The sequence below is a fragment of the Anolis carolinensis genome, chromosome 1 (genome assembly GCF_035594765.1).
Source record: "Anolis carolinensis isolate JA03-04 chromosome 1, rAnoCar3.1.pri, whole genome shotgun sequence".
Classification (NCBI taxonomy): domain Eukaryota; kingdom Metazoa; phylum Chordata; class Lepidosauria; order Squamata; family Dactyloidae; genus Anolis; species Anolis carolinensis.
Window position 1 is genome coordinate 87,344,873 of NC_085841.1, and position 27,884 is coordinate 87,372,756.

General features: G+C 40.8%; 2 protein-coding genes across 3 annotated transcripts in view; both read right to left on the bottom strand.

Moving 5' to 3' along the window:
* enpp1 (ectonucleotide pyrophosphatase/phosphodiesterase 1) overlaps positions 1-1,869 on the bottom strand; it is a 52,162-nt gene extending 50,293 nt beyond the window's left edge. Inside the window, exon 1 of the mRNA XM_008122381.3 lies at positions 1,579-1,869. Within this exon, the coding sequence (XP_008120588.1) occupies positions 1,579-1,755 (177 nt within the window). The 5' untranslated portion in view covers positions 1,756-1,869. The remainder of the gene's footprint in view (positions 1-1,578) is intronic.
* A 7,080-nt stretch (positions 1,870-8,949) lies between these two features.
* enpp3 (ectonucleotide pyrophosphatase/phosphodiesterase 3) overlaps positions 8,950-27,884 on the bottom strand; it is an 88,172-nt gene continuing 69,237 nt past the window's right edge. For both annotated transcript variants that reach the window (XM_008122374.3, XM_062978604.1), the window contains 5 exons: positions 24,971-25,112; positions 23,256-23,333; positions 21,299-21,431; positions 19,982-20,138; positions 8,950-18,118 (listed from right to left, as the gene is read on the bottom strand). In XM_008122374.3, the coding sequence (XP_008120581.1) occupies positions 17,945-18,118; positions 19,982-20,138; positions 21,299-21,431; positions 23,256-23,333; positions 24,971-25,112 (684 nt within the window). In that variant the 3' untranslated portion in view covers positions 8,950-17,944. The remainder of the gene's footprint in view (positions 18,119-19,981; positions 20,139-21,298; positions 21,432-23,255; positions 23,334-24,970; positions 25,113-27,884) is intronic.

Below are 27,884 nucleotides of genomic sequence, written 5' to 3' on the forward strand. Positions count from 1 at the left end.
ATGGGCAAACTTGGGCCCTCCAAGTGTTTTGGACTTCAACTCCCACTTTCCTCACAGCCTCAGGCCCCTTCCTTTTCCCCCTCAGCCGCTTAAGCAGCTGAGGGGGGGGGGGGGAAGGGAGGAGCCTGAGGCTGTGAGGAATGGTGGGAGTTGAAATCCAAAACACCTGAAGGGCCCAAGTTTGCCCATGTCTGGTGTAGATGTACCCAAAGACATGCTTCTTTTTTATGTGCATAACAATCCCTCAGAGGAGGACCAGTTTTTTTTCATTGTCATCCAAGGAATTCAATTTCAGACCTGGAGCCTTTGGTTGTATCGGTGTAGAATGAATGCAGCTTGGCACCACTTGTTCTGCTATGGCTCAGTGCTATGGGATCATGAGAGTTTTAGCTCAGCAAGGTCTTCAGTCTTCTTTGCCAAAGAACAAACTACAGCTCCCAGGTTTCCATAGCAACTAAGCTGCGGCAATTCAAGTGGTAGCAAACTGCCTTCATGCTACAAAGTGGGCGCACCCAGGGACACACTTCCATTTAATGCCCAGAACTGTGCTCTGACCTACAAGAAGCACTGCTTGACTATCAAGAAAAAAGTGGGCTCTAGGAATAATATCATACGAAAGCTGACTGACACAACCTGGGGATCACAACCAGACACAGTGAAGGCACCTGCCGTTGCGCTTTGCTACTCCTCTGCTGAATACGTATGCCCAATGTGGAACACATATCACCACATTAAAACAGTGGATGGCTCTTAATGAGACATGCCACATTATCACAGGATGTCTATGCCCACACCACTGGAGAAATTATACTGTTTAGCCAGTATTGCACCACCTGACATCCGCTGGGAAGTGGCCGCCAATAATGAAAGGACCAAGGCAGTGACATCTCCGGCCCATCCCCTGTTTGGATATCAGGCAGCATGCCAATGCCTTAAACCAAGAAATTGTTTTCTAAGATCTACAGAGATACTCGCAGGAACAACTCAGCAAGCAAGAGTTCAGAAGTGGCAGGCTAATAAACTCCGAAACCTCAAGCCTTGGCTGATGCGGAATGAGAGACTCCCTCCTGGGCACACAGAAGACTGGGCGACTTGGAAGGCACTGAGCAGACTGCGCTCTGGCACCACCAGATGTAGAGACAACCTTAAGAAATGGGGCCACAAAGTAGTGCCACGGCATGTGAGTGTGAAGAGCAAACCACAGAGCACCTATTACAATGCAGCCTGAGCCCTGCCACATGCACAATGGAGGACCTTCTGATAACAAAGCCAGAGCCACTCCAAGTGGCCAACTATTGGTCAAAGGACATTTAGCATAATGCCAAGTGTTTAACTTTGTTTGTGTTTTTAAATACATTACAACTATACCCTCGATTGGCTTCTGACACGATAAATAAATAACCAAACTCCAAATCCCAGGGTTCCATAGGACGGAGCCAAGGCAAATTAAGGAGTGTCAAGTTGTATGCATTGGATCCCTTTGCTGCGCCCAACCCTCCCGCAGGGCAGGTGCAGAAGGTCCCCAAGGGCTCCGACCCCAGCCCTTTCCAGGGGCTCCGGCAGGGATGGTCTCCTTACCAGGGAGAGCACTTTGTAGGAGGGGTCCTTGGCTTGGCCCCTGGGCGCCGCTTTCTCCGGGTCCTCGGCCACCTCCATCCCGGCCAGCATCGGCGAGGCAGCATTGCCGGGGGGCTCTTTGGCCTCCGCGGGGCTTTTCTCCCGGCAGTTGCTGTGGTTCACGCCCTGGCTCGCCATGGTCCACTCGCCCTCCCGCCTGCAGCCGGCGCGGTTAAGAAGGGCCCGGGGGGCGGCGAGGGACACGCCTCCTGCTCGCTCCCTCCCCCCCCCCCCCCTCTCTCTCTCTTCGGGCTTCATCCAGGCGGGGGCGGCCCCACGCGCGCCGGATTCTTTGCTTTCCCCACCCACTCCGGCCCCGAATCTCTGGAGACTTTTGCTTCCTGGTTTACATTTGCCCACCTTTTCTGGCGCGCAGCCCGCCAAGGAGAGGAAGGCAGTCTCGGGGGCAGGGAGAGCCACGGGGAAAATCCTGCCCTGGCCGGACAACACGCAGCTTTTCAAGTTCCAGAAGTATTCTCTCCTGACCTTTCGCCCACATCTATGGCAGGCATCCTCAGAGGTTGTGGGGTATATGGAGAAACTAATAGGAGAGAATACTTCTGGAACATGGCTGTACAGCCCAGAAAACGCACAAAGACCCAAGGCTAAAGACCTTCCCTGCTATAGGGACCACCAAACGCAGCATTTCCCAAACAGGAATCAAGGAACAGGAAAGGTCCTGCAGACTCACTCAGCCAGAGAAGTCAGCCCTAGCAGAGCACCTGATGAACCAACCTGGACACCGCGTATTATTTGAGAACACAGAAATGCTCGACCACTCTAACAACTGCCATGTCAGACTACTCAGAGTCGCCATTGAAATCCGCAAGCATGTGGACAATTTCAACAAAAAGCAGGAAACCATGAAATTGAACAAAATCTGGCTACCAGTATTTAAAAAATTCTCAAATCTCGACAGTAAATAAAGAACAACACTCAGAAGATAGGGGAATTCCAGACATAAAACAATAAGGACCAGTTAACATCTCCCAACAAAGGATTCCCCCAGGCAGAAATAAGCCAGGCCTTGAAGCTGCAAGACTTTTCATGGTGAGTAATTGCAACATTCACACAGGCCTCCTACAGACAAGAGTTCTCCCACTTGGATCTTCCACAGATATATATAAACCTCCCTTGTCTAGTTTCCAACAGACCTCACAACCTCTGAGGATGCTTGCCATAGATGTGGGCGAAACATCAGAAGAGAATGCTTCTGGAACATTACCATATAGCCTGCTTCTTGCAGGGGGTTGGACTGGATGGCCCGCGAGGTCTCTTCCAACTCTATGATTCTATGAAAACTCACAGCAACCTGCTAAAGACCTTGTGAAATGGCAAAATCCACGGCAGTGAAAGTGGTGTCACGCCGCATTCATTCTACAGTGTAGGTGCACCTGGCAAAATGCCTTGGCCAGAACTGGCTTTGCCCAGCTTTGTTGTCTCCTGGGGGAGACAGAACTGGCCATGTTTTCATTACCTCACAATAACCTCCTTGAAAGGTGCTCAAAAGGTGCAAGGCACATGCCTTCAAGAGCCCCGTAAATTTCAGAGGAGTTTTTTAGGACACAAATATTCCGAAGTGTCTTGGTTATTCTTTCCTATGAAACACAGTCTACAGGTCCTATTATTTATTAGCAGTCTCCCATCCAAGTACTAACAAGGGCCAACCCTGCTTAGCTTCCAAGATCAGAAAGCTCTAGCACCTTTAAGGTTTTTTTAGCTTATACAGGAGAAGACAGGCGGAGATGTTAGAGTCAAAGGCTGACAGCTTGGCCTGCAGTATTATGTTATAACATACAGAGCTGACACAATAACTCCACCAGCTCATTGAAAAAGTGTGGATCTCCGCTGGGAAAATCCTCGCAAGGGAACAAAATGCAGGCTACCTCTGTACATGGTATTAATTTTCCTCGCAAAAGCATTTGAATCGCAGTGCTCTCTGGACCATCCTCCCAAAAATTGGATGCCCTGACAAATTTGTGAACATTCTGCAGCTCCTCCATGATGACATGATGGCAACAGTCTTGGACAGCAATGGCTCCCAAAGTGACTAATTTAAGGTGGAATCAGGCATCAAACAGGGATGTGTTATTGCCCCAACCTTATTCTCCATCTTCATCACTATGATACTGCAGCTTTTGATGAGAAGCTTCCTACCGGCATGGAAATCATTTATCGGACAGATGGCAAGCTATTTAATCTCAGCAGACTAAAATCCAAAACCAAGGTCATAACAACATCTGTTATATAACTCCAATATGCTGATGATAATGTCACCTATGCTTATTCAGAAGAAGACCTACAAGCTACTCTAAATGCCTTTGCAGAAGCATATGAAAAACTTGGCCTCTCACTGAATATCGAGAAAACCAAAGTGCTCTTTCAACAGGCACCAGCCAATTCCTCTGCAATGACAGAAATACATCTTAATGGTGTAACGTTAGAAAATGTTAATAATTTCCGCCACCTCTCCACAAAAATCAACATCAACACTGAAATACAACACAATCTGAGCTCTGCAAGTGCAGCATTCTTCCAAATGAAGCAGAGAGTGTTTGAGGATTGGGACATTCGTAGGGAGACCAAGATGCTTGTATATAAAGTTATTGTCCTCCTACCCCTGTTATATGCCAGAAAAATGTGGACAGTCTACAGATGTCACCCTCGACTCCTGGAACAATTCCATTAGCGTTTCCTCCAAAAAAAATCCTGCAAATCACTTGGGAAGACAGGCAGACAAATGTCAGCATGCTGGAAGAAGCAAAGACCACCAGCACTGAAGTGACAATCCTCCGCTATCAACACATTGTCCAAATGCCCAGTCACCATTTCCCAAAGCAGTTACTATACTCCCAACTGAAGAATGAAAAATGAAAAGTTGGTGGACAGGAAAAGAAATTTAAAGATGGGCTCAAAGTCAACCTTAAAAACTGACCTAGACACTGAGAGCTGACCCTTGAGCAGGTCAGCTCTGACCAACAGTGCTGTGGAATTCGAAGCTGCATAAATTGAGGGCAAAAGGGAGAAATGCATCAAGAGGAAGGCGCGTCAAGCCAACCCTGACTGGGACCGTCTTCCATTTGGAAAACAATGTCCTCACTGTTGAAGAACATGCGGGTCAAGAATAGGTCTCCACAGCCACCTAAGGACCCATCACCAAGACCCTACGCTTGGAAGGCCATCCTACTCGGACACGAGTGATTGCCAATGATGATGACAACTTCATAATTGTTATCCTTACTGTTAGGAGTTGTGGTGGCACAATGGGTTAAGCCCAGCTTTCCATGAGGGGATTTGAGAGAAGCCTCCCACAGAATGGTAAAACATCCAGGGTGTCCCTTGGGCAACATCCCTGCAGATGGCCAATTCTCTCACACCAGAAATGACTTGCAGTTTCTCAAATCACTTCTGGCACAATAAAAAAAATTCTTATTGTCCTTGTTTTGTCCTATAAGGCAAAAAGGATATCCTTTGATTGGAAAAAGAAAGTATTACTAATCCCTCCAAAGAGAGACCAGGATGTCCCCATCCCTGCTGGCCTTCCGCAAGTAGGTCAAGTCCTTCTTCTGCCAACAGGCATTTAGGGAAGGATAAGGAGTAGACTTTCAGGATGTGAGGGGGGATATGAGTTTTAAAGGCCATTTTAAGTGTATTTATTCTATTTAAATTCTGATTTTTTTACCACATTGTTACTATTTGTTTGTTTTTTTAACTTTTGTATTGCAGTTTTTAAACTTGTCTGGTGTGAGATTGTTAGCCGCTTTGAGTCCCCACAGGGAGAAAGATGGGGTATAAATAAAGTAAATAATGATGATAATAATAATTTTTTTTTCAGATTCCACCAATACAAGAAAAAAATGGCCATTGTTTGACTTACAGTAATATCATCATGGGTTCAAATGACTGGAAAAGAGATTCCACCTAAACATTAGGAAGAACTTTCTGATGGTAAGAGCTTTACAGCAGTGGAATATGCGGCCTCTGAGCATGTTGGAGTCTCCTTCTTGGGGGGGGGGGGTTAAGCAGAAACTGGCCATCTGTCAGGAGAACTTGATTGTGTGTTTCCTGCATGGCTGAATGGTGTTGGACTGGATGGCCCCCGGGCCGCTTCCAACTCTAAGATTCTATTATTCTTCTGACAGAGCAAAAAAGGTCATCCATTTATTTGAATGAGAGGATATGCTTGTTGTTACTATTAGTAGTCATTTTATTCTCCTTAGGACAGCTTGGGGTAGTTCAACTTTAGTGCCAAATTACCAGTTCCTCCACTGGTAATTCACAATACTTCAAAAATCTCTCTCAAATAAAAAAAGTTTGAATTGAGGGATAGACCTTTTGATTACCATTGCTATTGTTATTGCTGCTTTTGTTGTTATTGCCGTCATTATCGATTTTGCCAAAGGAGCAAAAAGTGTCACTGCTTGATTCAAGTGAGATAATTCCGTTTCAGCCAAGTGAGTAGGGCTGTTTACAAGAGAGAGTGAGGTGATGGTTTCCTCTGTGGTGTTTTTCTTTGTAGGGCAGTGGGAAGGATGGGAGGGGGAGAGAAATCCTGCTTGGCTTTCTGTTTACACAGTTTTTCCTCAGAACTCCCGTCAAGCTCTCCAGGACAAATTGGAACAAGATGCTGAAAAATTCAAACACTGAAGGACACCGTCTTCCAAATGTATCAGTTATGGGAAGTATTATTTATCACAGTGGCTTAGCAAACGCTTCTGCAACTGAACACACATTATCGCCTTTCTTTGCATTCGGTTGGAATCAGTCTTGAAAGACAGACTCCATTTCCTTGAATTTTAGCTACAATCTTAACCCATAGTTTTGAACTCTGTTATACCGCCAAGGAGACTAGTTGCCTGTGTTAGATCAAGCAATTCCCTCTTAAATACGTATAGTACCAGTAGGCACAAAGACAACTCCTTTAAAATATCCCAACTCCAAAAGAATTGCCTTAAATACAGAAAGTGACACAGATTTTCATTTATCCCTTTCCTCTGCTGTACACATCTAACATGACTTGATTTGACTTAATTTGTTCTTTATTTTCTGTTCTGTAACTTCTTTAATTGATTTTGGCTGTAAGTCTATATATATTACCCTGGGAATAAGTTTCATAGAACTGAGTGAGGATTATGTATGAGTAAAGCCATGTAACACAGTACTGTTTGTTGCAGTACCATTTACTTATTCAATGATTACAGTGCAAACAAGAAAAAGTGCTAAAAGTAGTGTCAGTTCTCTTCCACCTTCCAGTTCTCATATTTCTACAAGCTGTTACTTTTCCCCCCTGTGCATGCATTTCCCCCTTTTGTGTGATGTCTTTTAGATTGTAAATCTGAAGGAAGGAACTGCCTTGTTTTAATCTGTATTCAGCACTTAATTTTTAGCTGCTTTATAAATAATTTCAAGAAGAATAAAAAAGAATAATTGCATTGGCAATGGCCCATTCTTTCCTTTTTGTATGATCTTCCACTATCACCTGTACCCAAACTGTAATGTAAGCTCCATAAGGCCTTTTGATTATGTGATGCTTTAGTTGGTCATGCACCTTCGGGGATGCATATACGTTGTTCCACTTCATAATCAAATAAGCATTCTCTTGGCAGGTTAACAGGGTATCTTGCAGCAAACTACTTACTTAGAACACCTGTTTGAGTGCCTCCTTCACTCTTGTCCTTCATGGGCTAGCAGACCAGTTGGAAGTTAAACTTTTAAACAGAAGAAAGGAAGCTGTTCTCTCAAACTTACCCTTTCTAACATTATTGCTCTTCAGGAATACTCAACATGCTGGTCATATCCTTCCCAGCCCAACAAGTCAGTGCTGACTGGATGAAAAGGATGTCCCAACAATACCACGGAAACATTAATGTAGCCGTCTATTTCACAATACTTCTAGTGTTTTGAAGAGCAAAACTGCTGTGAAATCCTAGTAATTCCAGATGTTATTTTTCCATTTGTCTAAAGCCAATCAAGCATTAAATTTGTGGCACTCATCCTGGCTCAAGTTGTGTTTTAAAAGATCCAGCCACCACCAGTTTACTTGTCTCTACCTCAATAGGAAAGGGAGAAAAGGTGTTTGTTCAAGCCTACAACCTTCAACAGCAAACCTATTCTCTGAGAAGTGATGAATAGCACATTCCACTGATGGGATGATGAGAATAGGCCTAAATCCAACATGATGCTTGTAAACATCATAAAAATTCATTTCATCCCGTACAGTCTGTAGAGCTCCCTATAAATCAAATCTGGATGGTATTTGGGGCACAGAATTAGTAGAAGAGTAAACTTTGGGTTTGATTGGAGGACAGCAGAAGTGGAGATCTCCCCTCCCACTCCTATGCTGGATTCTGTGGTTGAGCATGTAGATACCCAGCACTAGATACAGCCAATAATATATATTTCCATGCTACACATAAAGAGCATGCTATTATATTTAGATCCCGTGTATCTCTAATGTTTTGCAATGATACCTGCCATTATCAGTTAGTTGGTGATTTTTTTCTTGGTTTTAGACTACACTTCAAAGGAGCTCTCTGTGGTGCTGAAATTATTGAAGCTAGGGTTCATTGACAAAGTTCAATCAATACTCCACTGACATGAAAACTGCTAATCACCACTTCTAGCAAGATCAGTGATACAGAATGATGAGCAGTGAGGTCTAAAACATACAGAGGACACAAGCTATCAATAGCAATCCCTTCTCTACCATATATTTGTGTTGTCCAATTTGATGTAATTTTTAATATATGGACATGTATGTGAGTTTATGTGTGTGTATATAGAGAGACTTTCTGCAAGAATAAATAAGATTTTTATTTTTTGAACTCTGGTAGAAGTGCAAAATTATTTAGATAGGTGTTATCACCACATTATAGAGTGAGACATACAATTTTAAACAAATGTACATTAATCTTAGCCATCTTTACTTAAAAGTAAATCTAACTGTAATTAATGGGTAAATGAGCAGCCCATTCTTATGGATGTACACCAATCAGAGCTGACATTAGGATCGATGCAACATTTTAGCCATTAGATACATTTAGAGTCATTATTAAATGTTCATACATTTCTAAAATAAATATGATTGAAGGTCACTAATAATTTCTGGAGGATGTTACCATGATATCAAGCGCTGAAGCCTCGTGTTCATTCCTAGAGGTTTCATATGGAAATTTGCATATGTATTGCTTGGCCTTTATACCAACATCTGTGGTTTTCACCTTGGCCAAAAGTACTCTTTTCTGAAACTAGCCAATTTAATTTTAGCTATAGCTGGTCAAATGGAGTAACATCATTTTTAAAAAACACAGTTCAAAAGTTGAAAAGAGCTCCTGCAGTGTCCAGTATCTCAAAGATCTTGGACATTTTGACATTTACATGGGCTTTGTTTTTAAAGGAAGCTAACTATAGCCTTCTCCCAGACATGCACTTTCATTTGCATTATGTCACTAGTTTTCCATTTTTATTTTATTTTTATTTTGTTTGCAGAGCTACAGTGCAGCTAGGGCTGTGAAACTGGTTTGACTGAATACAACGTAACAATTGGGCTGATTAAGACTTCTTTGTGCCAGCTTGATACAAACAGCATGATATTGGCTAAGTTCCATTTCAGAATGAAATGGCACTGAAAATTTGGAATTGAAAGTGAATGGGAAGAAGCCAGACAGTTTGGCTGGAATTCTGCATCAGCTACAAAGTACACATAATTAAGTACACTGAATTAAGTAACCTCTCTTGAGCCACCCTGCCCAAACCTAAGGGAAATATAGTTCAGCTGTACTTCAGACACCAGCAGAATGGCTCTCCTTTTCCTAATGCAACTTCTGTTTGGTAAAGCAGATTTGAAGAAGAATTACAATTGTGGCAATAGTGTCAGAATCATGATTGAGTAGCAGGCATGAATGTAAAACATTTACCAATGAATACATCTAGGTAATAGTGTGCGTTTACAGCAATTTAGTTGACTATACTAGGGGTGAGGACACCAAAGCATGCACAACTCCAGCTTAGGCAGCTTAGGCCATCTTGCTGTTCCACTGTTCTACTTTCAGGTGGATTTAGTTGGCAATCTCTGCCTTTTTCCAATCCTCAAAAGCAAAACATCCATCCTGCGTCCTAGTTGCTTAAATTTAAAAACAATACTATCCCCCTTCTCACCTCTCTTTGTCAACTCTGTAGTGTGTTCTCCAGACACTGTGCAGGAGACCTGCTGCTTCTGGGCTATGCTTGCTTTTGTTGCCACCTGTTTGTTAGCTTCACCTTATGTACATATATCCAGAGATTCCCTTTTCATTGTTTGTACAACAATCTTTTCTGAAACTAGTTGGGGCAGTGGGGAGTGTCAGGCCAAGTATATTTAGAAAGTCACCTCATTGTTGTTTGACCAGAACAGTAGCTATACATTTTGGTCCATATCTCAACTTGTATAAGAGCTAAAAACTTACTTTTTTAAAAAAGGGAAAGAGCATGGAATCCATGCCAGCTGATGGTACAAGTGGACACCTGTTGACACACCTAGATTCCAGATAAAAGCTGACTAATCAGGTAATATGACAATCCTCCTCTCACCCCAGCTTCCTGAAAAAAGCAAATGTATAATGCTTCTATTCAGTAACATTTAGCTGTACTTCACCTAGATAGCTATTTTTTTCTAAAACTGGGGCTTGTGACAGCTTACAAGATTAAGGCATTTACAGTTAAAAAGACACAGAGAAAGCACAGGGAGACACACATTACATATCATACACACAATTAACATTATAAATATTCAATTAAATGAACTATAATATCAAAACATTAATGAATGAAAAACAAATTTAAAACACATCTGAGTAATGTAAGAAATAAAAGGTCCTTTCCTTAAAACAACCTGGTTGTGACACTGGGCCAATCATCCTCTCTCAGCCATAAATCATGACAAACCTCCCCTGAATAGGAAAATCCTATAATAACATTTCCATAAATTGCAGTTGACTTACGACCTCATCAGATGCAGTCTTTTTTATCTCTTCTTGTTTATGCTGTCGAAAGAGTCCTATGGAGTCCATCATATGATGCAAGGCAACTTCTAACGGGACCCCATGTTTCGTCAGCCTTTTGAGGAGTCAAGTGTTTCCTGACCCCTAACTGGAGAACATGAAAAGGAAGTGGGGAAAGGACAGGAAACAATGTGGAGGGGAGGCCATCCCAGAAGATAGGGAAAGACAGTAGTGAACGAAGGAGGACAGTTCCCTTTGTTTTCCCCTGCTTTCCCCCTCTTTCTCCCTGCCCATCTGATGAGGACCTTAAAGGCACACAGCAAAGTTGCTGGAAGCCTACTGGAATAATTAAGAATAATGTTTGCCCGTTGGGAGAAGAACAACAGAGAGGAGACCAACATAATCCCTCTTGGGAGTTCTAGTTTCAGAGCAGCCACTGAAAAGGCCATCAATAATTTGTTCATCAGATATGTCTTAAGTGTAGCAGGACTAATGGAAAGCCTTCCCCCAAAGCCTTTAGAGCCACTGTTTGGCTTTATGGAAGAATGAGGATATTTTCCCAGTGATGGTCTGGGTTTTTATTCTAAAACCTCCTTGGCAAAACCTCACATTGACCATCACTAGACCTTTTAACAGAAGCACAGAGTTGAGACACATAAAGGTATTATTATTTACTTTATTTATACCCCACCTTTGTCCCAGTGGAGACTCAAGGTGGCTAACAATCTTGCATTTTGGTCATAATTTTAAAAGTGCAATACAAACATTAAAAACAGTTAAATAATACAGTGTAGTTTAAGGTTTAAAAAAGATTAAAATATAAGAAAGACACTTAAAATAGTCTTCAAAACTCACAACCCTCCTCCAAATCCCACCCACGCTTCCCTACCAGTGTGCCTCTCATCCTCCCCCAAATACCTGATAGCAAAAATAGTCTTTACCAGCTTGCAAAAGGCAAGCAGGGACAGGGCTGTCCTGGTCTCTCTTGGAAGGGAGTTCCAAAGTCTGGGAGCAGCCACCAAAAAGGACCTCTCTTGTGTTCCCACCAAACGCGCTTGAGTGTGTGGTGGGACTGAGAGAAGCCCCCACTATTGTTCATAGATGTCTACCAGCTTCATAGAAAGAGATATGGTCCTTCAGATAACCTGGACTAGAGCCATGCAGGACTTTATAGGTCAAAACCAGCACTTTGAATTGTGCCCAGAATCATGTTTGCAGTGGAGCTGCTGCAACAGAGGAGTTGTCCGCTCCTAGTAGCCAAAATGGCATCAGATAATTCAAGCATAGGTTCTCTTTTTTTAATGAAAACTTTGCTGCCAGCACAGGAAGTTTATAGTCAAAGGGGTTGACGTTTCCAGGGTAAGAAGGTAAACTCAGCACACCATGTTTCCATCAATTCAAGTTATAGAACAAAAAGGATTTTTCTCTCTAAATTCAGCAATAAGGACTTTACAAACTCAGGACTCAGGACCTCACAATACAACCAAAAACAAACTCAGCCACCACTACAGCATCTGATCACATAAAAATTCCTCGATCGATCAAAGTTTGGGTTCCTGGTTTTCAAACCACCAGACAATTTCCTTTTTTGCAGTTTGCAGACTTCCGCACAGCTCAGAGAGTTTAAAAAGCAAAGAGGAACATGGCTAATAAACCACTTCCTGCCACCAGCAGATTACAGCCCAGCCACAAGAATAACTTCATAAATTAATGCCAGATGGTTGTTGTATGTCTTTCGGGCTGTGTGGCCATGTTCCAGAAGTATTCTCTCCTGATGTTTTGCCCACATCTATGGCAGGCATCCTCAGAGGTTGTGAGGTATGGATAAACTAAGTAAGGAAAGGAAATGATTTGGCTATGACCCCAGATGATCTGGATATTATATTTGGTCACCCTATTCATTTCCAGGATTCACTGGTTAGGCTGTTGTCTCCCTTCCTCCTTCACTGCTTCATGTGCGTCCTTCCTGAACCTGTTCACTTGATGGAAGAGGGCAAACAATCCAAGGGCTTTACCATTCTTTGGTCTAGGGCAGGGGTCCTCAAACTTTTTAAGCCGAGGGCCGGTACACAATCCTTCAGACTGTTGAGGGGCCGGATTATCATTTGAAAAAAAATACAAATTCCGATGCACACTGCATATGTCTTATTTGTAGTGCAAAAACAACAACAACAACAACAACAACAATAAAAGAACAATACAATATTTAAAAATAAAAACAATTTTAACCAACATACATTTATCAGGATTTCAATGGGAAGTGTGGTCCTGCTTCTGGCCAATGAGATAGTCAAGTTAATTAGGGTTGTTGTTGTTGTTGTTGTTGTTGTTGTTGTGTGCCTTCAAGTCATTTCAGACTTTGGGTGAGCCTAAGTCTAAAATTTATTTATTTATTTATTTATTTATTATTTACTGCATTTATTTACTACATTTGTATCACACCCTTCTCACCCCAAAGGGGACAGAGTGGCTTACAAATTATATGTACATACAATATATTATATTATTAGCATAGCACAATATTAGCATTATATATTACTATATTGAACTATACCATTATACTGTAATATTATTAGTAATATTATATGTAATATAGAATATATAATTAATATTATTATATGGTATTATTATTAGTGTTATATTGTATTACATTATAATATTATTATCAATATTATATGTATATACAATATATTATATTATAAAACTGAGGGCGGGGGCCAGGTAAATGACCTCGGAGGGCCACATCCGGCCTCCGGGCCTTAGTTTGGGGACCCCTGGTCTAGGGTATGTGATAGCTACACTCTCCTACTAGAATTTCCATGCTCCATTCTCCCTTGTCCCAGAATTAAAGGACATGTTGAGTTGCAGCCAAGAGCACAAGACTAACATTCTTCACATTTTCTTCATAAGCCATCTGGGAGAAGTCTAGGGTAATATGTGTAAATTCAACCAATTTGTCGTGGGGAATGCTGGATACCTACAAACTTTGAGGATTCTGTATGTGGGCATCTAGACTGTAAAATTAATGCAGTCTGACAACACTTTAACGGCTATGGATCAGTGCTATGAAATCCTGTGATAGTCTGATGAGGCACCAGCACTTTTTGACAGAGAAGGCTAAAGACCTTGTGAAAATACAGCTCCTATGATTTCATACCATTGAATCGTGCCATTTAAATTGCTGCCAAACTGCATTAATTCTCCAGTATAGATACAATAGAGTCTCACTTATCCAACACTCACTTATCCAATGTTCTGGATTATCCAACACATTTCCACACATTCTTTTGAGAAAGGAGAACCTTTTGCTCTCAGTGCATGTTATCCCTGTAGGAAATTCCTCCATTTCTCCGAACTTATTTGTGTACTACCCATGTTATTTTCCAGCTCCCAGATATATGCTCAGGGTTGGGATAGAGGATTGCTTGAGCAGTCACAGAAAGAGGGCCCTCCACAAAGTTTCCATCTAGCTCATCTGAAACCCAGACATGTTGAGAGTCATTCAGAGTGACTAGACAGGTTTGTGGAATTTAGTAGGGAGGGTGTTTTGCCATGATGGTCAATGAATATAAACTTAGGAAAGCCCATGGTTTCAAAAAGAGTCATAGAGAGTGTTAAATGTACCTGTGTTTTTGGGCAATAATGTCACAGTCCAGAAAATGTGTAGTTTGGTCCTGATGTCTATCTGTTTGTCATTCAGTCAGTCAGTCAAGCTATCATCTATACAAAGTAAAAAATGGCAATCTTTCTAGGTGAGAGTTCCTATTAATAGATTTTATTAACTGGGCTCCATTACTGGGCATGTGAGTTGTCCTTCTCTTTTCTTTCTGAAACACATGACATCTTCTGAACTTTACTTGACCATCCACCAATAATGCTTTTAAGATCCACTGGCAAACTTTGGTGGATAATTTGGAAGTGAGTTCACTACATGTGTTTTTTTTTATTTTTAGACCTGGAATATTTTTGAAGATCTCATCAAAAGGCAGGACATAAATATAAATAATAAATAAAACTCCAAAACTCGGGATGACCTCCCCCAATGATTTCCTATACAGTAGAGTCTCACTTATACAACCTTCACTTATTTGACATTCTGTCTTATCTAATGCTTTTATCCAGCACCCCCCTTTTCCTCCAGCATTTCCCCTTCAATTAAAGGAGCGCTCTCCAACTCTCTCTCCATTCCTAATAAGTGAAAAGGGCAAGACGAGGAGGAGGAGGAGGAGGGGGGGGAGGAAAGGGAAAAAGAGGCAGGTCCGGAAGCAGAAGCGTCCTCCCTCCTTCCCTCTGTGATTTCCATGCTCCTTTTCTGCATCTGGGCACTTCCTGCTGGGCCTCTCTATGCCTTGCCTTAGCCCTTTGAGTCCCTGTTATTAGTATTCTAGGTGTCCAGCACGGCGCAGGATGGATAACAGTAGGAGACTCTGTATTATCCAACATTTTCATTTATCTGATGATCTGCCAGCCCCATTTATGTCGGATAAGCGAGACTCTACTGTAGATTTTAAGTATCAAGGGGGATAAAATCGAGCCTTGTGGGACTCCACAAGCCAATGGCCAGGGGTCCAAGCATCCCCCCAGCACCACCTTCTGGGTCAGGCCCTCCAGGAACGAGCAGAGCCACTGTAGAATGGTGTCCCAAGTCCCATCCCTGAGACTGGTACCCAGAAGGATACCATGCTTGATGGTATCAAAAGCCACTGTGAGGTACAGGAGAACCAACAGGGACACACTCCGCCTGTCAAAACACAAGGCAGCATTTATGTCCAATTTTGTGATAAAATAGCGCAGACTGGGACCTAATCAGGAAATACCCAAATGTTCCATAGAAACTAATTGGCAAGATAATCTAGCAGCAACATGTTAATAGGTTTTACAAACGGTTGCTTTACATAAGGAAACAGGTGCACAAAAAGACTGTCAACTGGAAATTCCCAGATTTTTATTTCAAGTTGCAAAGCCATATGCATCCACTCACACACACACACCTAAGAGAAAAAACACAATGAAAAATACTTCTAAGTAGGAAAACCTAGGATTAAATTGCAAATCACAAAAATTTCTGTCTGAATGTGTTGTTGTTTGTCTTCAAATAATTTCTGATTCATGGAGATTCCATCATGAAGTTTTCTTGGCAGAATTTGTTTGGAAGGGGTTTGTCTTTGCTTTTCTCTGGGGCTCAAGATCACCCAGTGGGTTTCTGTGGATTTGAACCCTAGTCTCCAATCACAGTGCAATGCTCAAACCACGGCACCATGCTGGCTCTCAAAAATCTGCTAATCCCCCAAAATGTGAGAGTTTTAAAAGGAGACAACAATTACACATCAGCTATGCCATTCTGAATAATGGTGATTTAAATTACACTTATTTATTACTCAATGCCATTGAGGTACTCAGGAACACAAAATAGTTTGTGATGACACAGGTACATGGATTACACTTTTCTTGGTGTTTTGGTTTTTAGACTTGTTCTGGGGTTATTGGGGGCACTGATTCAGAAAATTGCACTGGATAGATGGTATCAATTCTAGTTTCTTAGATATGGTTGAATTTATAATGGAAGGTTTGTAGCATAAATCTGTGCTTTTGGTATGAAATAAGCAAATTTTCATATAGTACACTGTTCTTTTAATGTGTGATATGTCTTCTTCGCTCTGAGTCCCCTCGGGTGAGAAGGGTGGGATAGAAATGATGGAAAAAAAAAATAAAAGATATAAATTTAAACACCGCATGAAAATATCCTGTTTTTTTATGAGTGAGCTTAGGAAAGAGTTCTACGGCAAATGTTCTATATATTACAAAGTAGAGCTGATAGGGCAGTGGTTCTCAATCTGTGGATCCCCAGATGTTTTGGCCATCAACTCCCAGAAATCCTAAGAACTAGTAAACTGGCTGGGATTCCTAGGAGTTGTAGGCCAAAACAACTTAGGAATCCCACAGGTTGAGAACCACTGTGATAGAGGCTGGTGCCATTTCTGGAACCAGCAAGTCAAATATACCCAGAAGCAGGTCTAACATTTGAAGCACCAAAATGTATGTTGGCAATGTTGGCTTGTTTGTGAAATAATATGGTCCAAAACAATTCTTCAATCTATAAAGCAGTGGAGCCAAAGGTTATCCACAAAACAATAAAGACAAAAAATCAAAACATTTTACATACTTTAAACTGTATTATCTGCAGTGTGAGAAGCCACCAAATTTATTGAGTACGTACCAATCACATGTCCTTTTTCAAACTGAGATACAATAGTTATGGGTGGCTTGTGCCCAGATGTTGGATTGCAATTGCCATCCTTCCGTGTCTCCTAGGCTATACCATCTACAGCCAATGTGGCTTGTAGTCTGAATATATCTGGAGGACTGCCTGAATCCTTCCTTTCTTTTAGACTCAGCAGAGTTCAGGAGCTTGGGATGTGTGATCCAACAATACACATCTAAGCCATCATACTTGTGCCATACCTGTGACAGAATACACATCTAAGCCATCATACTTGTGCTATACCTGTGGAAGCTGCTCCCTCTTTTCCACTTCCTCCCTGGGTATGACAGAACAGCTGGAAAGTGACTCATTGATACATCTCCTTCCCTATGACCATTGATTAGATGCACAGCTTTGCCTGGGCACATGCTGGCAGTCTTTAAAAACCCCAGAAAGAAGAAACAGCTTCAGTCTCCAGCATGAATTGCAGAATGATGATGATGATGTGATGATGCAAAGATGTAAAAATGCACAAGCATTTATTATTGTTTGTAATTCCAGCTGTCTTTATTATATTATGAACTTTTAAAAAATTGTACAGCAGTCTTATGATCTTCGTGTTAGATTGTATTTAGATTAGTAGTTGCATGTGGTCAGAAGTCCTGGTATTGTGAAACAGAGGAAGCAGGGATGGAAAGAGAGAGGGAGAGAGGCAGGAATGAGAAAGAGACAAACTGGATGAAACTTGAAGAATGTAGGAATTTGGAAATGACTTTTTCCCCTTGGGAGAAGAATTTTTCTTCTGTATTTGTTTATTTTTCTTAATCAGCTAATGATCAGAAATTGATTTATGAGTCCAGTAGGTTTAGTGAGTGAGCAAAGAGGGAGCTTTTTTGGTGCTGGGTGTCTCCAGATGATGGTTTTATTGTTTGAATGTTTTCCACATTCATTCCACAGACATCACTATCTTCTCCTTGTAAAATCTCCCATAACTTCTATTTTTTCTCTTTCCACAAAAATAAATTAAAAAGAAAAAGATGGAATGATTTGACAATGTCTTTTGATTGATAGCACCAGCAGATACCTATCAATAAGTATTCAAAATGTTGCTTTCAAGTAAACTACATGTGCACATGGACACACATATTCAGTAAATTAGGGTTTCAAATGTTGGCAGAAATGTCTTCAGTTGCAGAATTTCAGGGAGAGATTGGTTTCTCTCTTGGTAAAAATCCAAACCTGTTAGAAGCTCTATATCACGGACGCGGGCTGCATGGGCTTGCATTCTCTCTTCAACCCACAGATACTCTGGCAGATATTCCTGATAAAGCAAATAAGCGTGGAATTCAATCAAGTATGTTTAAGAGTAGTGTAAAGACTTTCAGCATTTGGCTACCCTTCATTATTTTTCCTAGGAAATTGCAGTAGCTCTGTAATGCAACATCTGAGCACTAGACCACCACTGGTTATTGCTTTCATTCCCAGACTTTGCTCATTACTTCACAGGAATAGTCAATGACTTCCATGCGAAAGGCACAAGGAATATACTCTGGGTTATAGGAGACATCTACGTTGACCAAGTAATGTAGGATGAAAATGGCAGAGGAAGAAGTGAATCGAATGTGCACCTAGTCACACGTAAAGCTCAGTAACGAGATCGAGGTCTGGGTGGTGCATTGGAGAGCTTGGCTCTGACCCAGTTCCAGGAGCTGCAGTATCCACAGATTCAGGAGTTTTTTCCAACTCCCCCCCCCCCCCAATGTGCATGTGTTGATTTCTGCAATGCGATCCCTTACTTGGTTTCACCATGTGATATGGTTTACACCTATGTGCATTGACTTACATTATGGGGTCTCTTTTGAAGTATCCCATGAATTTTGCTTATCTTGGTTTAAAGCCTGTAATGCATGTTCCTACGTATGCTTTCACTGTGTGTCATTAAAATACCACATCTTTGAGATGCCTTCAACCCATGCTAAGTGATCGGTGTAGATGTGCCCTTAGACTGAACATTAAAGGAACTCTACAAAGTTCTGAACAGGATTCAACACTCTGATAGCTCCTTTAAAGTTAAAGCTAAGGCCCCTTCTACACTACCATATAAAATCCAGATTATCTGCTTTGAACTGAATTATAGAGCAGTATAGACTCATATAATCCAGTTCAAAGCAAATAATATGGATTATCTGTTTTGATAATCTGAATTATATGGCAGTGTAGAAGGGGCCTAAATTATAGCACAGATTAGCCAACATAATGATATCACTTCTGCTAGTTCATTTCCCTTGCAGTGAATAGGGGTGGTAAGCTAAATTTTCCCAATTTCTACCATTGAGAACAACTGAGACATTTTTCATCCTGGAACACAGTAATTTGCAATGGTGAGACAATTGCACAGAATGGAGGATCCACATTCAATCACACTTCCAGGAAAAATAAACCTTCTGCCAAGTTCATTAAAGTAGATGAACAACTGTACTCCAACAGGGCAGCATCTAGGTCCAATTTTTGACTGAACAGCCCAGACTGAGATCTAATTAGGAAATACCTACGCATTTCATGGAAACGAACCGCTAAGGCTATCCAGCAACAAAAATGTATTTGTTTCACATAAGAAACACATACACAAGACTGTCAACTGGAAATCCCTAGATATCTATCTAACATTACAAACTAACATCTGTATATGTACACCCAGAAACAATAACATAACAAAACTTATTTCTAAGTAGGAAAATACAGGATTATATTGTAAATTACAGTTTGTATGAGTTTGTTGCCGTTGTTGTTCGCCTCCAAGTGGTTTCTGACCTTTTGCACCTCAAGGCAAATGTATCATAAGGTTTTCTTGGCAATGTTTTCTTGGCAAAAAATGAGTTGCCTTTGCCTTCCACTGAGAGTGTGTGACTTGTCCAGGGTGACCTCAGGTGACTGGCACTCCCTTACCAATTACTGTCTTTTAAAATTAAAATCCAGGAATAGATGGGATCATTTTTCCCATCACCATTCAATGTGTATCTCTTTCCAAGCATTTCAGCTGAACACAAAAGGAACAACTTATTGGTGTAAAACTTGTGTGATCTAATAATACTTTTCTGTGGCCTTTTTGGGAAGCCAGACCTGTAGAAATCACATAATGCGTAAGAAGAAGTAGGTTCCCTGATAGAAATGTTGTCATACTTACAGCACAGCTTTCAGAGTTGTCCGGCCGATGAGGAAGAACAAATGACAGGACCTTCAGTGAGCCCGAACAGTTCAGTGGCGTGTTGGTCTGATTCTCACAACTCGTCAGCACAACAAAATAATGGGTTGGGATGGGAATCTGCAGGTTGGTCATGTTCCTGCAAAAGAACATTGTTAAAAATTCTATTAAAAAATCCACACCTCTCAGGATTCTACTTTGGGCAGGACAGAGGTAAGACGATTTACTGTTGCTCTTTCCTTGTTGATCTTTCTACGTTGTTCTTTGTGCTAACCCAAAATGGATAAATGGATGGACAAATGGAAAATGAGATAGCCCCCCATCAGCTTGAACTGAAAAAAATGTCATGGAGATCCATTCCAAGGGTTTCCTATCCCATAATGCATGGGGTCATTCCTCTTTGAACTCTCCATTCAGTCAATGGACAGGGTTATCTTGCCATGACCAAGTCTGTACATATTTTGACATGTTTGTAAATGCTTGTAAACAGCACTATGTGGCTAAAAGGATATTAAAGTCCTGTGACTGGAAGGAAGCTCTGGTCTGTCATCTCATCCAACCTCCTACATTGTGGCAGAAATTCTTTTCCTCCCTCCAAACCAATCCATTAAAAATGTGGCATCAGGTCTGTCCAGAAAAGACAGCAAATCCAAGAATATCAATGCCACAAACCTTCAAGCTTATTATTTTCCTAGGCAAACTGTTCAAAACTTGCAAAGTTTCTTGCTTCCTTCATTGGATCAGTGTTTAGTACTGTCCTCTGTCATTAATTCACTGCTCAGCTTATTCTTCATCATTCAAAATGTACAACAGATTATCTGTGAGATAACACATACATGTTTTATTCATCTATTTCAATTTACAACATGGATTTGTACTGCCTATCATGGGGAAATGTAGTATCTCGTTACGTCTGATCTTGTTTCAATACATATGAAGAATATATAATGGATTGAGTGTCCTGAGTTGGTCATCCATGATGCTATTACTCATGTTGGTTGTTTTTTAACAACACGTAAACCTTACCAACATTATTTCTAAAAAATATTGGTTTTTTTTGAGGAAAGTAAAATCTTCCAATGGTAGACTCCTCCTTGTCCATATCTGATATCATAAATTCATTCTAGAATGATGAAATGATCCCATCTCTCTCTTATATTATAGAAACATCTATTTAGTGTGATGGTATTGCTTGCTAAAAAGTTGGTGGGGAATCATTTGGAAATCACTCAAGGTTCATTGGGGAAAATTAAAAGACATAAATTTAAAGATATATGTATTTCCTAACATCTTACTTACTGTGTAATAATATCTAATGAATCAAAATGTCCATCAGCATTATAATCAAAAATAGGCCCACTGATCACATTCAGTCCATTCCTCTCCATAACATACTTTGGAAGTAAAGTATTATGGAAATAATCCCATATTCCTGTGGGTAAGAGCAGAGAGCAAGACACAATCAGTTGCAGGTGACCAATTCCTGCTTGTATTTGGTACATTGTCAAGTGATGAGAATATTTCTCAGCATCTCTTCACAGAAAACAAGTCCTTTTTATTTCTTCTTGGGGCCCCTGGTGGCACAGTGTGTTAAAGAGCTGAGCTGCTGACCTTGCGGACCAAAAGGTGCCAGGTTCAAATCCCGGGAGCGGAATGAGCGCCTGCTGTTAGCCCCAGCTCCTGTCAACCTAGCAGTTTGAAAACATGCAAATGTGAGTACATCAATAGGTACTGCTCCGGTGGGAAGGTAACGGCGCTCCATGCAGTCATGCTGGCCATATGACCTTGGAGGTGTCTATGGACAACGCTGGCTATTCGGCTTAGAAATGGAGATGAGCACCAACCCCCAGAGTCGGTCACGACTGGACTTAACGTCAGGGGAAAACCTTTACCTTTACCTTACCTTGAAGAACACACTGAAAACCTCTGATTTCCCCAGTACAGATTGTAACTGTTGAACACATAGCTACAGCAGCCAAATCATGACTAGGGAAATGTAGCATCAACTTTCCAGTCACTTCAAGTGGGGAAAGAAGCTCCCCTCCTCACTGACCATTCATGGGGAAAGACCTGGCAAGGAGACTGCTGAGTGCGGAATTACAAAACTCCTACAGCCAGACAGGATCAGTCAGTTTCCTGCTGGGCAAAATTTCTAACCTTTATATATAAAAAAGAGAGATGTCACTAAAGATTTAGAAAACAAGGAATTACTAATAGTTAAGAAGATGGGATGTGGGAGATCACACACTTTTTCCTACAAGGGTTTTGAAGCAAACTGTTCTACCAATTCCAAAGGTCCCGTGGCATATCTGCCAAAACAATGAGTCTCCAAGAAGCCACTCCTATTACTTTCCTACAAGTGAAGTTCCTAACTTGAGAAGTCAGCAGGCTTCATGTTCTATAGCCAGGATTTTATTTCTTTTCCTCCCCTCTCTACCTTCCCCTCATTGGTTATTTAGAAGGAGGCCTCTATTTGAAAGGGCAATTTCCCTCTAAAGAAAGAGTATTTCAAGTAAGGCAAGGTGATCACTTTGGAAAGCAAAAAGAGACTGCTTTATTTTAAAAAGGTCCTTTACTCCAGACAGAACAATGTGATAGCCAGGGAATTATTTAAAAAAGGAAGACCACAGAAAGGCTTACTCGCATATTTAATTTTCAAAAGAGAGTCCCCAACACCCTGTGTGACATAGTAGTTGCCTTTTGTTTTTCCAACTCAAAAAAGCACTTGAGGTGAAGGAAACACTTCCATGGCATCCAAGACCAACCTGATGAAGTAAACACTGCACCGCCTGGGGAACAGGAAGATTGTGTGTCTCTCCTTGCAAAGACAGGCCAGCCAAAGATGCCATTAGAGCTGAGATGGATAACCACTCTTTCTTGCCATTGGAAATACTGGTTAATGTTGATGGGATGTACAGTCCAATAACATCTACAAAGACACATGTTACCTAGTCCTGCATTCTAACAATGAAACAGTAAACAATTTGCTTATCTCTTAGCCACACAAGACAACAGATGTGAATGCAACACCCTGGTGGCTGCTATCCACTGGCTTTGATGTAAATTAAGTTCAGTTTTAAAGTTCAGTTTTACTCTGAAGTTTAAAGGACCAAAGTAGCTTCAGAACTCTGAGTATTCCTTTAAAAGACAGGGTAAACCCATAGCCACCAACCACCACAGTCTCCCTGTATATGCATGAAAAGACAAAGCAACAAAAATTCATATTGAAGTGTAGGTCAATATGATCAGAACTTACTTTTGAATTCTTTATACATGGGGACAATATTGCTCGTGAGTAAAGCATCATATTGTTCAAAATTAGATGAATTGAAGTCTGTGGGAGATAAAAATATGTTCAGGGTGGTGTGCAGTCAAAATCATGTATTATTTTAAAATTAATACAGTTTAATTCAAAAGAATACAATCACTGAAGCGTTACTTAAATATTATGACTTAGAGATCCTTCCTATGATTTCAGCAGAGTATCATGGCATGAAACCAATAAAGAGATAACAAATAGAGCTGCAACAAAATATTGCAAAATGGAGTTGTGCAAAATATTGCAAAATGGAGCCAGCTATAATCTACACTTTGGCCAGATCTCTCAGTTTCCTGCACATTGGGACTATTGGGGAAGGTACCCCATGTTTCAGATCAGTAAAATATGTACAATATTAGCATAAGACATGTGGTGCCATATCATGCCCTCTTTTTTCTGGGAGCAATTCTTGCTCTTCCGGTTCACTGAAATGATATCACAGGAAGCTTCCTGGCATCATCAAGATAGGAGGTGAGAGCTTTGTGCCTATTGGTTCTTGCTCTGTGGCAAAAAAAATATTCTCAATCTTATAATATGATCCAATGGTGCCATCAGACTAAACCATTGAGGTAGATATCCAGGGCCCTTATTTAACAAAATGGTCAACATGGGCCCTGAGCACAACAGGGCAGGCTTAGCACCTGTTGAAGTAACTACAGCAATACACGTTTGCCATCTTACAAAAGGAATAAGGAAAATAACCATGTCTATTTTCTAATTTTCCTAATGGCAACATTGGCCAAATGGATTCAAGAGGTAATGCTGAACCATCCTAAGAATGAATTCAAAGCTTGGAGATTTATTTTTTGTGGATAGCATTCAAAAACATACCCATTTTAGTCTGGAATATCAGTACACAACTGAAGAAGTAGGCTATGTTTGCAAAAGCTTATGTTACAAGATCTTTCTCTCAGTTAGTCTCAAGGTGTTATAATATCCCTCTGCATAAGTTTTCTGGAATACAACTCTGCACTCCAACACCAACTCTACACTCCTTTTGGTGTTACCTTTAAATAAAATTCTCCAGTCTGTGAAATAAATATTCCATAAAACAGATTTTTTTTTTTACTCATTGGGAGGGCTACTTTCATATATCCTTATTCAATATAGATCTAAAGCTATGAAATAAAAGTATTTTGAAATAAGAAAGAGGTAACAGATTTGTTTTTTGCTGTCCTAGAGACTAGTACTCAGAGCAATTGGTACAAATTACAGGAAAGGAGATTCCACTTGAACGTTAGGAAGAACTTCCTGACCATAAAAGCTATTCAACAGTGGAACTCACTGCCTCAGAGTGTGATGGAAGCTCCTTCTTTGGAGGCTTATAAACAAAAACTGGATGGCCATCTGTCAAGGGTGCTTTGATGGTGCTTTTTCTGAATGGCAGGGGGTTGGATTAGATGACCCATGTGGTCTCTTCCAACTCTATGATTCTATGTCCTTAAGGACTCCATGGTCCGGTACTACAAAATGTGACAACAACTATAAAACTTTTTTATTTCAAAAAATGCCTCCCTTCACTCTCCCCTTGAATGCTAGCTAACACACTTATCCCAAGTGGGCTGTTCTAGTGCTGGGTATATGTTTAAATGCTTGGCCACATCCAGATGATTAAAATGTTATGCCCTTTCTATATAAAGAGTGCTACAAACTGGGAGGGTAGAGGAAGCCGTGGGTGATGTTGTTCAGGTCTGGCTGGTAGTTGGAGCACTTTTGGCTCTGAGCTGCACGGATTCGAACATCAGGCCGCAGACAGTCTGGAGCAGTGGGAGGGAGAGAAGGTGCATTGACCGGCTGGAGGAGAAAAGGGGGAAGAGAGAGAGTAGCATTACGCCCACAGCTGTGGCTAACCTAAAGTTTTGCAACTTCCTAGCTGAGCTTTCATTGATTCTTTCTTTTCCTATTTTGATAATGAATCATGACAGTGTTAAAAATAGAATGGATGTGAGACACATCACAGCTTGTTTATTCCTTGAATCTTCAGGGTTTGTAAAATGTGTAGCTGAAGAAGGGAGAAAGGAAGGAATCTCGCCCTGATACAAAGTAGTATGATCAAAGCAACTGCCCCGAGAGATCAATCATTACTTGATCCTTGTGGTTTTTCTCAAAATCAAAACATGCCAAAGTTTAACTAACAAGTTAAAATGGGTGACTCATGCCAGGACCTCATAGAGATTACTTGGTTTTGTAATGCATATGTTATTTTCTGATAGGGACTGAGGAGGTAGGTAACTGATAAGGAAAGAAAGGGCTTCTACTATTCCTAAAATGGAAGAGATAAGCCCATTACTCTTGGAAATAGGAACAGACAACGGCAGCTGATGTCTCATATAACAGAGAGGCAACGAAGGTACTCTGGTATACAACCTTAATTTTAAAACAGCTGTCTAAGGCCCTAAACCCCTTGGTGATAACGTTCAGCACTTTGTATATCTCTACAGGCTACATGCAGCCCTTGGTATCCATTTGTATGGCCCTTGGGACTCACCCAGATTATCAGAATTGTTTTTCAAAGAATGTGAGTTGATTCTGGGGTAATTATTTAAGGGAGAATCTCCTAAACCCATTTTAAAAGGCAACAGTGTGCTCACGTAACACGTCCCCTTTCAACATCTATTCCAAATATCCCCAAAACATACAAAGAGAGAAAAGCAATCAGCCAAAATTGTGACTGGAAATCATGCCACTTGGAGCACAGTGAAATGCACTGCTTTGGCTCACTAGGCAAGCTCAGGAAGGAGAAACAGCCCCTGCCTTATTTGCAATAGTCAATCCCTATGTTTACTATGTTTACAATGTTTACTATCTTTAGATATGCAGATATCCATTGCCACTTTTGTGCCAGTCATCATAAATACAAGCCTTTTTTAAAAAAAATTCCCCCTTTTTTCATTCATCATGAAATCATGTTATGCTTTCTTGAAGCAGTTATTAAACCTATCATCCTGGTGCATTAAAACTGTCTGCACAATATTTTATCCGCACTGCCTACACAAACTCCACCAGGATCCAATCACTGAAACAGATAAGGAATTAAAACAAATAATCCAAGCAAGGGCTATAAACAGCAGTGAATTATTTAATTTTTCTATCCTCAATTGGCAACAAAGGTATTTCTAGGTGGTTAAAAATGTATTTCAGTCGACAACATGTTTATTCATCAATACCAAGTTGTTCTTATTATATGCTGTCAAGTTGCCTCCATTTTATGGCAAGCTTATCTTAGCATTTTCTTAAAAATATTTTTTCAGAAGTAGTTTACTATTGCCTTCTTTTGAGGCTGATAATGTGTGACTTGTACAAAGCCACTCAATGACACTCTATGGCTGAGCGGGGATTTGAACTCTGGTCTCCCAAAGTCATGGTCCAACACTCACAACTACTCTGAAATTGTGATGTTTCTTTCTGGTCTATTTCAAACCAGGGATCTTTTGCATGTTATGTGAATATCATAACCATTACATCACAGAAACGAACAATTTTTCAATAGGATAGACTGACATATGTTTTAAATGCACAAGATCCTGTCTGACCTTGGAAGCTAAGCAGAGTCAGCTTTGGTTAGTACTAGAATGGGAGACTGCCAAAAAATACCAGGTGCTGTAGGCTATTTTTCAGACAAATGGGCTGGCAAAACACTTCTGAATATTCTTTGCCTATGAAAACTGTATGAAATTCATAGGTTCACAGGTGACCTAAAGGCACACACATACATGTGCACACACTTATATCTTCCCAAGAGCTGCAGGAGGTATAAATGGGTTCTCTTACTCCAACACAGCAACCCTATGACACAACTCCAGTGGCAAAGTAATAAGTTTCATAGCTCACTGCAGATGTTAAACAAGCTCCCTTAAGTTCGAGGCCAAGAGTCTCACCATTCTCCTCCATTAGCAAGGGACGAAGCCTCCATAAACCCAGTGGCACTTTATTTTTTAATAGACATATGTATCCCATGCACAAGGACTGGGCTCTACTAGGCAATCCTGTCAGACATACATAAAAGATTCTGTTCTGCTTCTCTTTCTCCCTCTCAACCTTCTGGCTTGTTTGTTTTAACTTTAACTAGGGGTTGGCTCTGCCTTGTCCTCCCTGCATAACCAACAGCTAATGATGTGCAGCATAATCTGGCAACCTAAATCAAGCCTTCTGCAACTCAATGTCTCTTATAATTCTTAGTTCAACCTACAGTTAGGCTCAAAGGAAAACTACAGTCATTGACTACCTTTGGCAACAAGAAGTTGTTCTAAAAGGAAAGCCATAATCAATGTGTCAAGAGGTATAATTTATCTGTGTTTTGTAGGACTTTAGCTACAACATTCGGAAACAGTTGCTTTGGTTTACGAGGCCATCTCTTAGCCACTTCCAGGCTTGCTGTTGATGGCAGTATTTTTAAAAGTGATATAAGTAAATAAAACATATGTACATATAAATAAGCTATAAAAAGGAAAGATCCCACAAACTCATTGAACCTGAGATGAGATTATTACATTCCAAAATTCTATTAAGGTATCAAATCCCTAAACAGTTCAGGACCTGCTTATCTCCATGATTGTCTCCTATGAA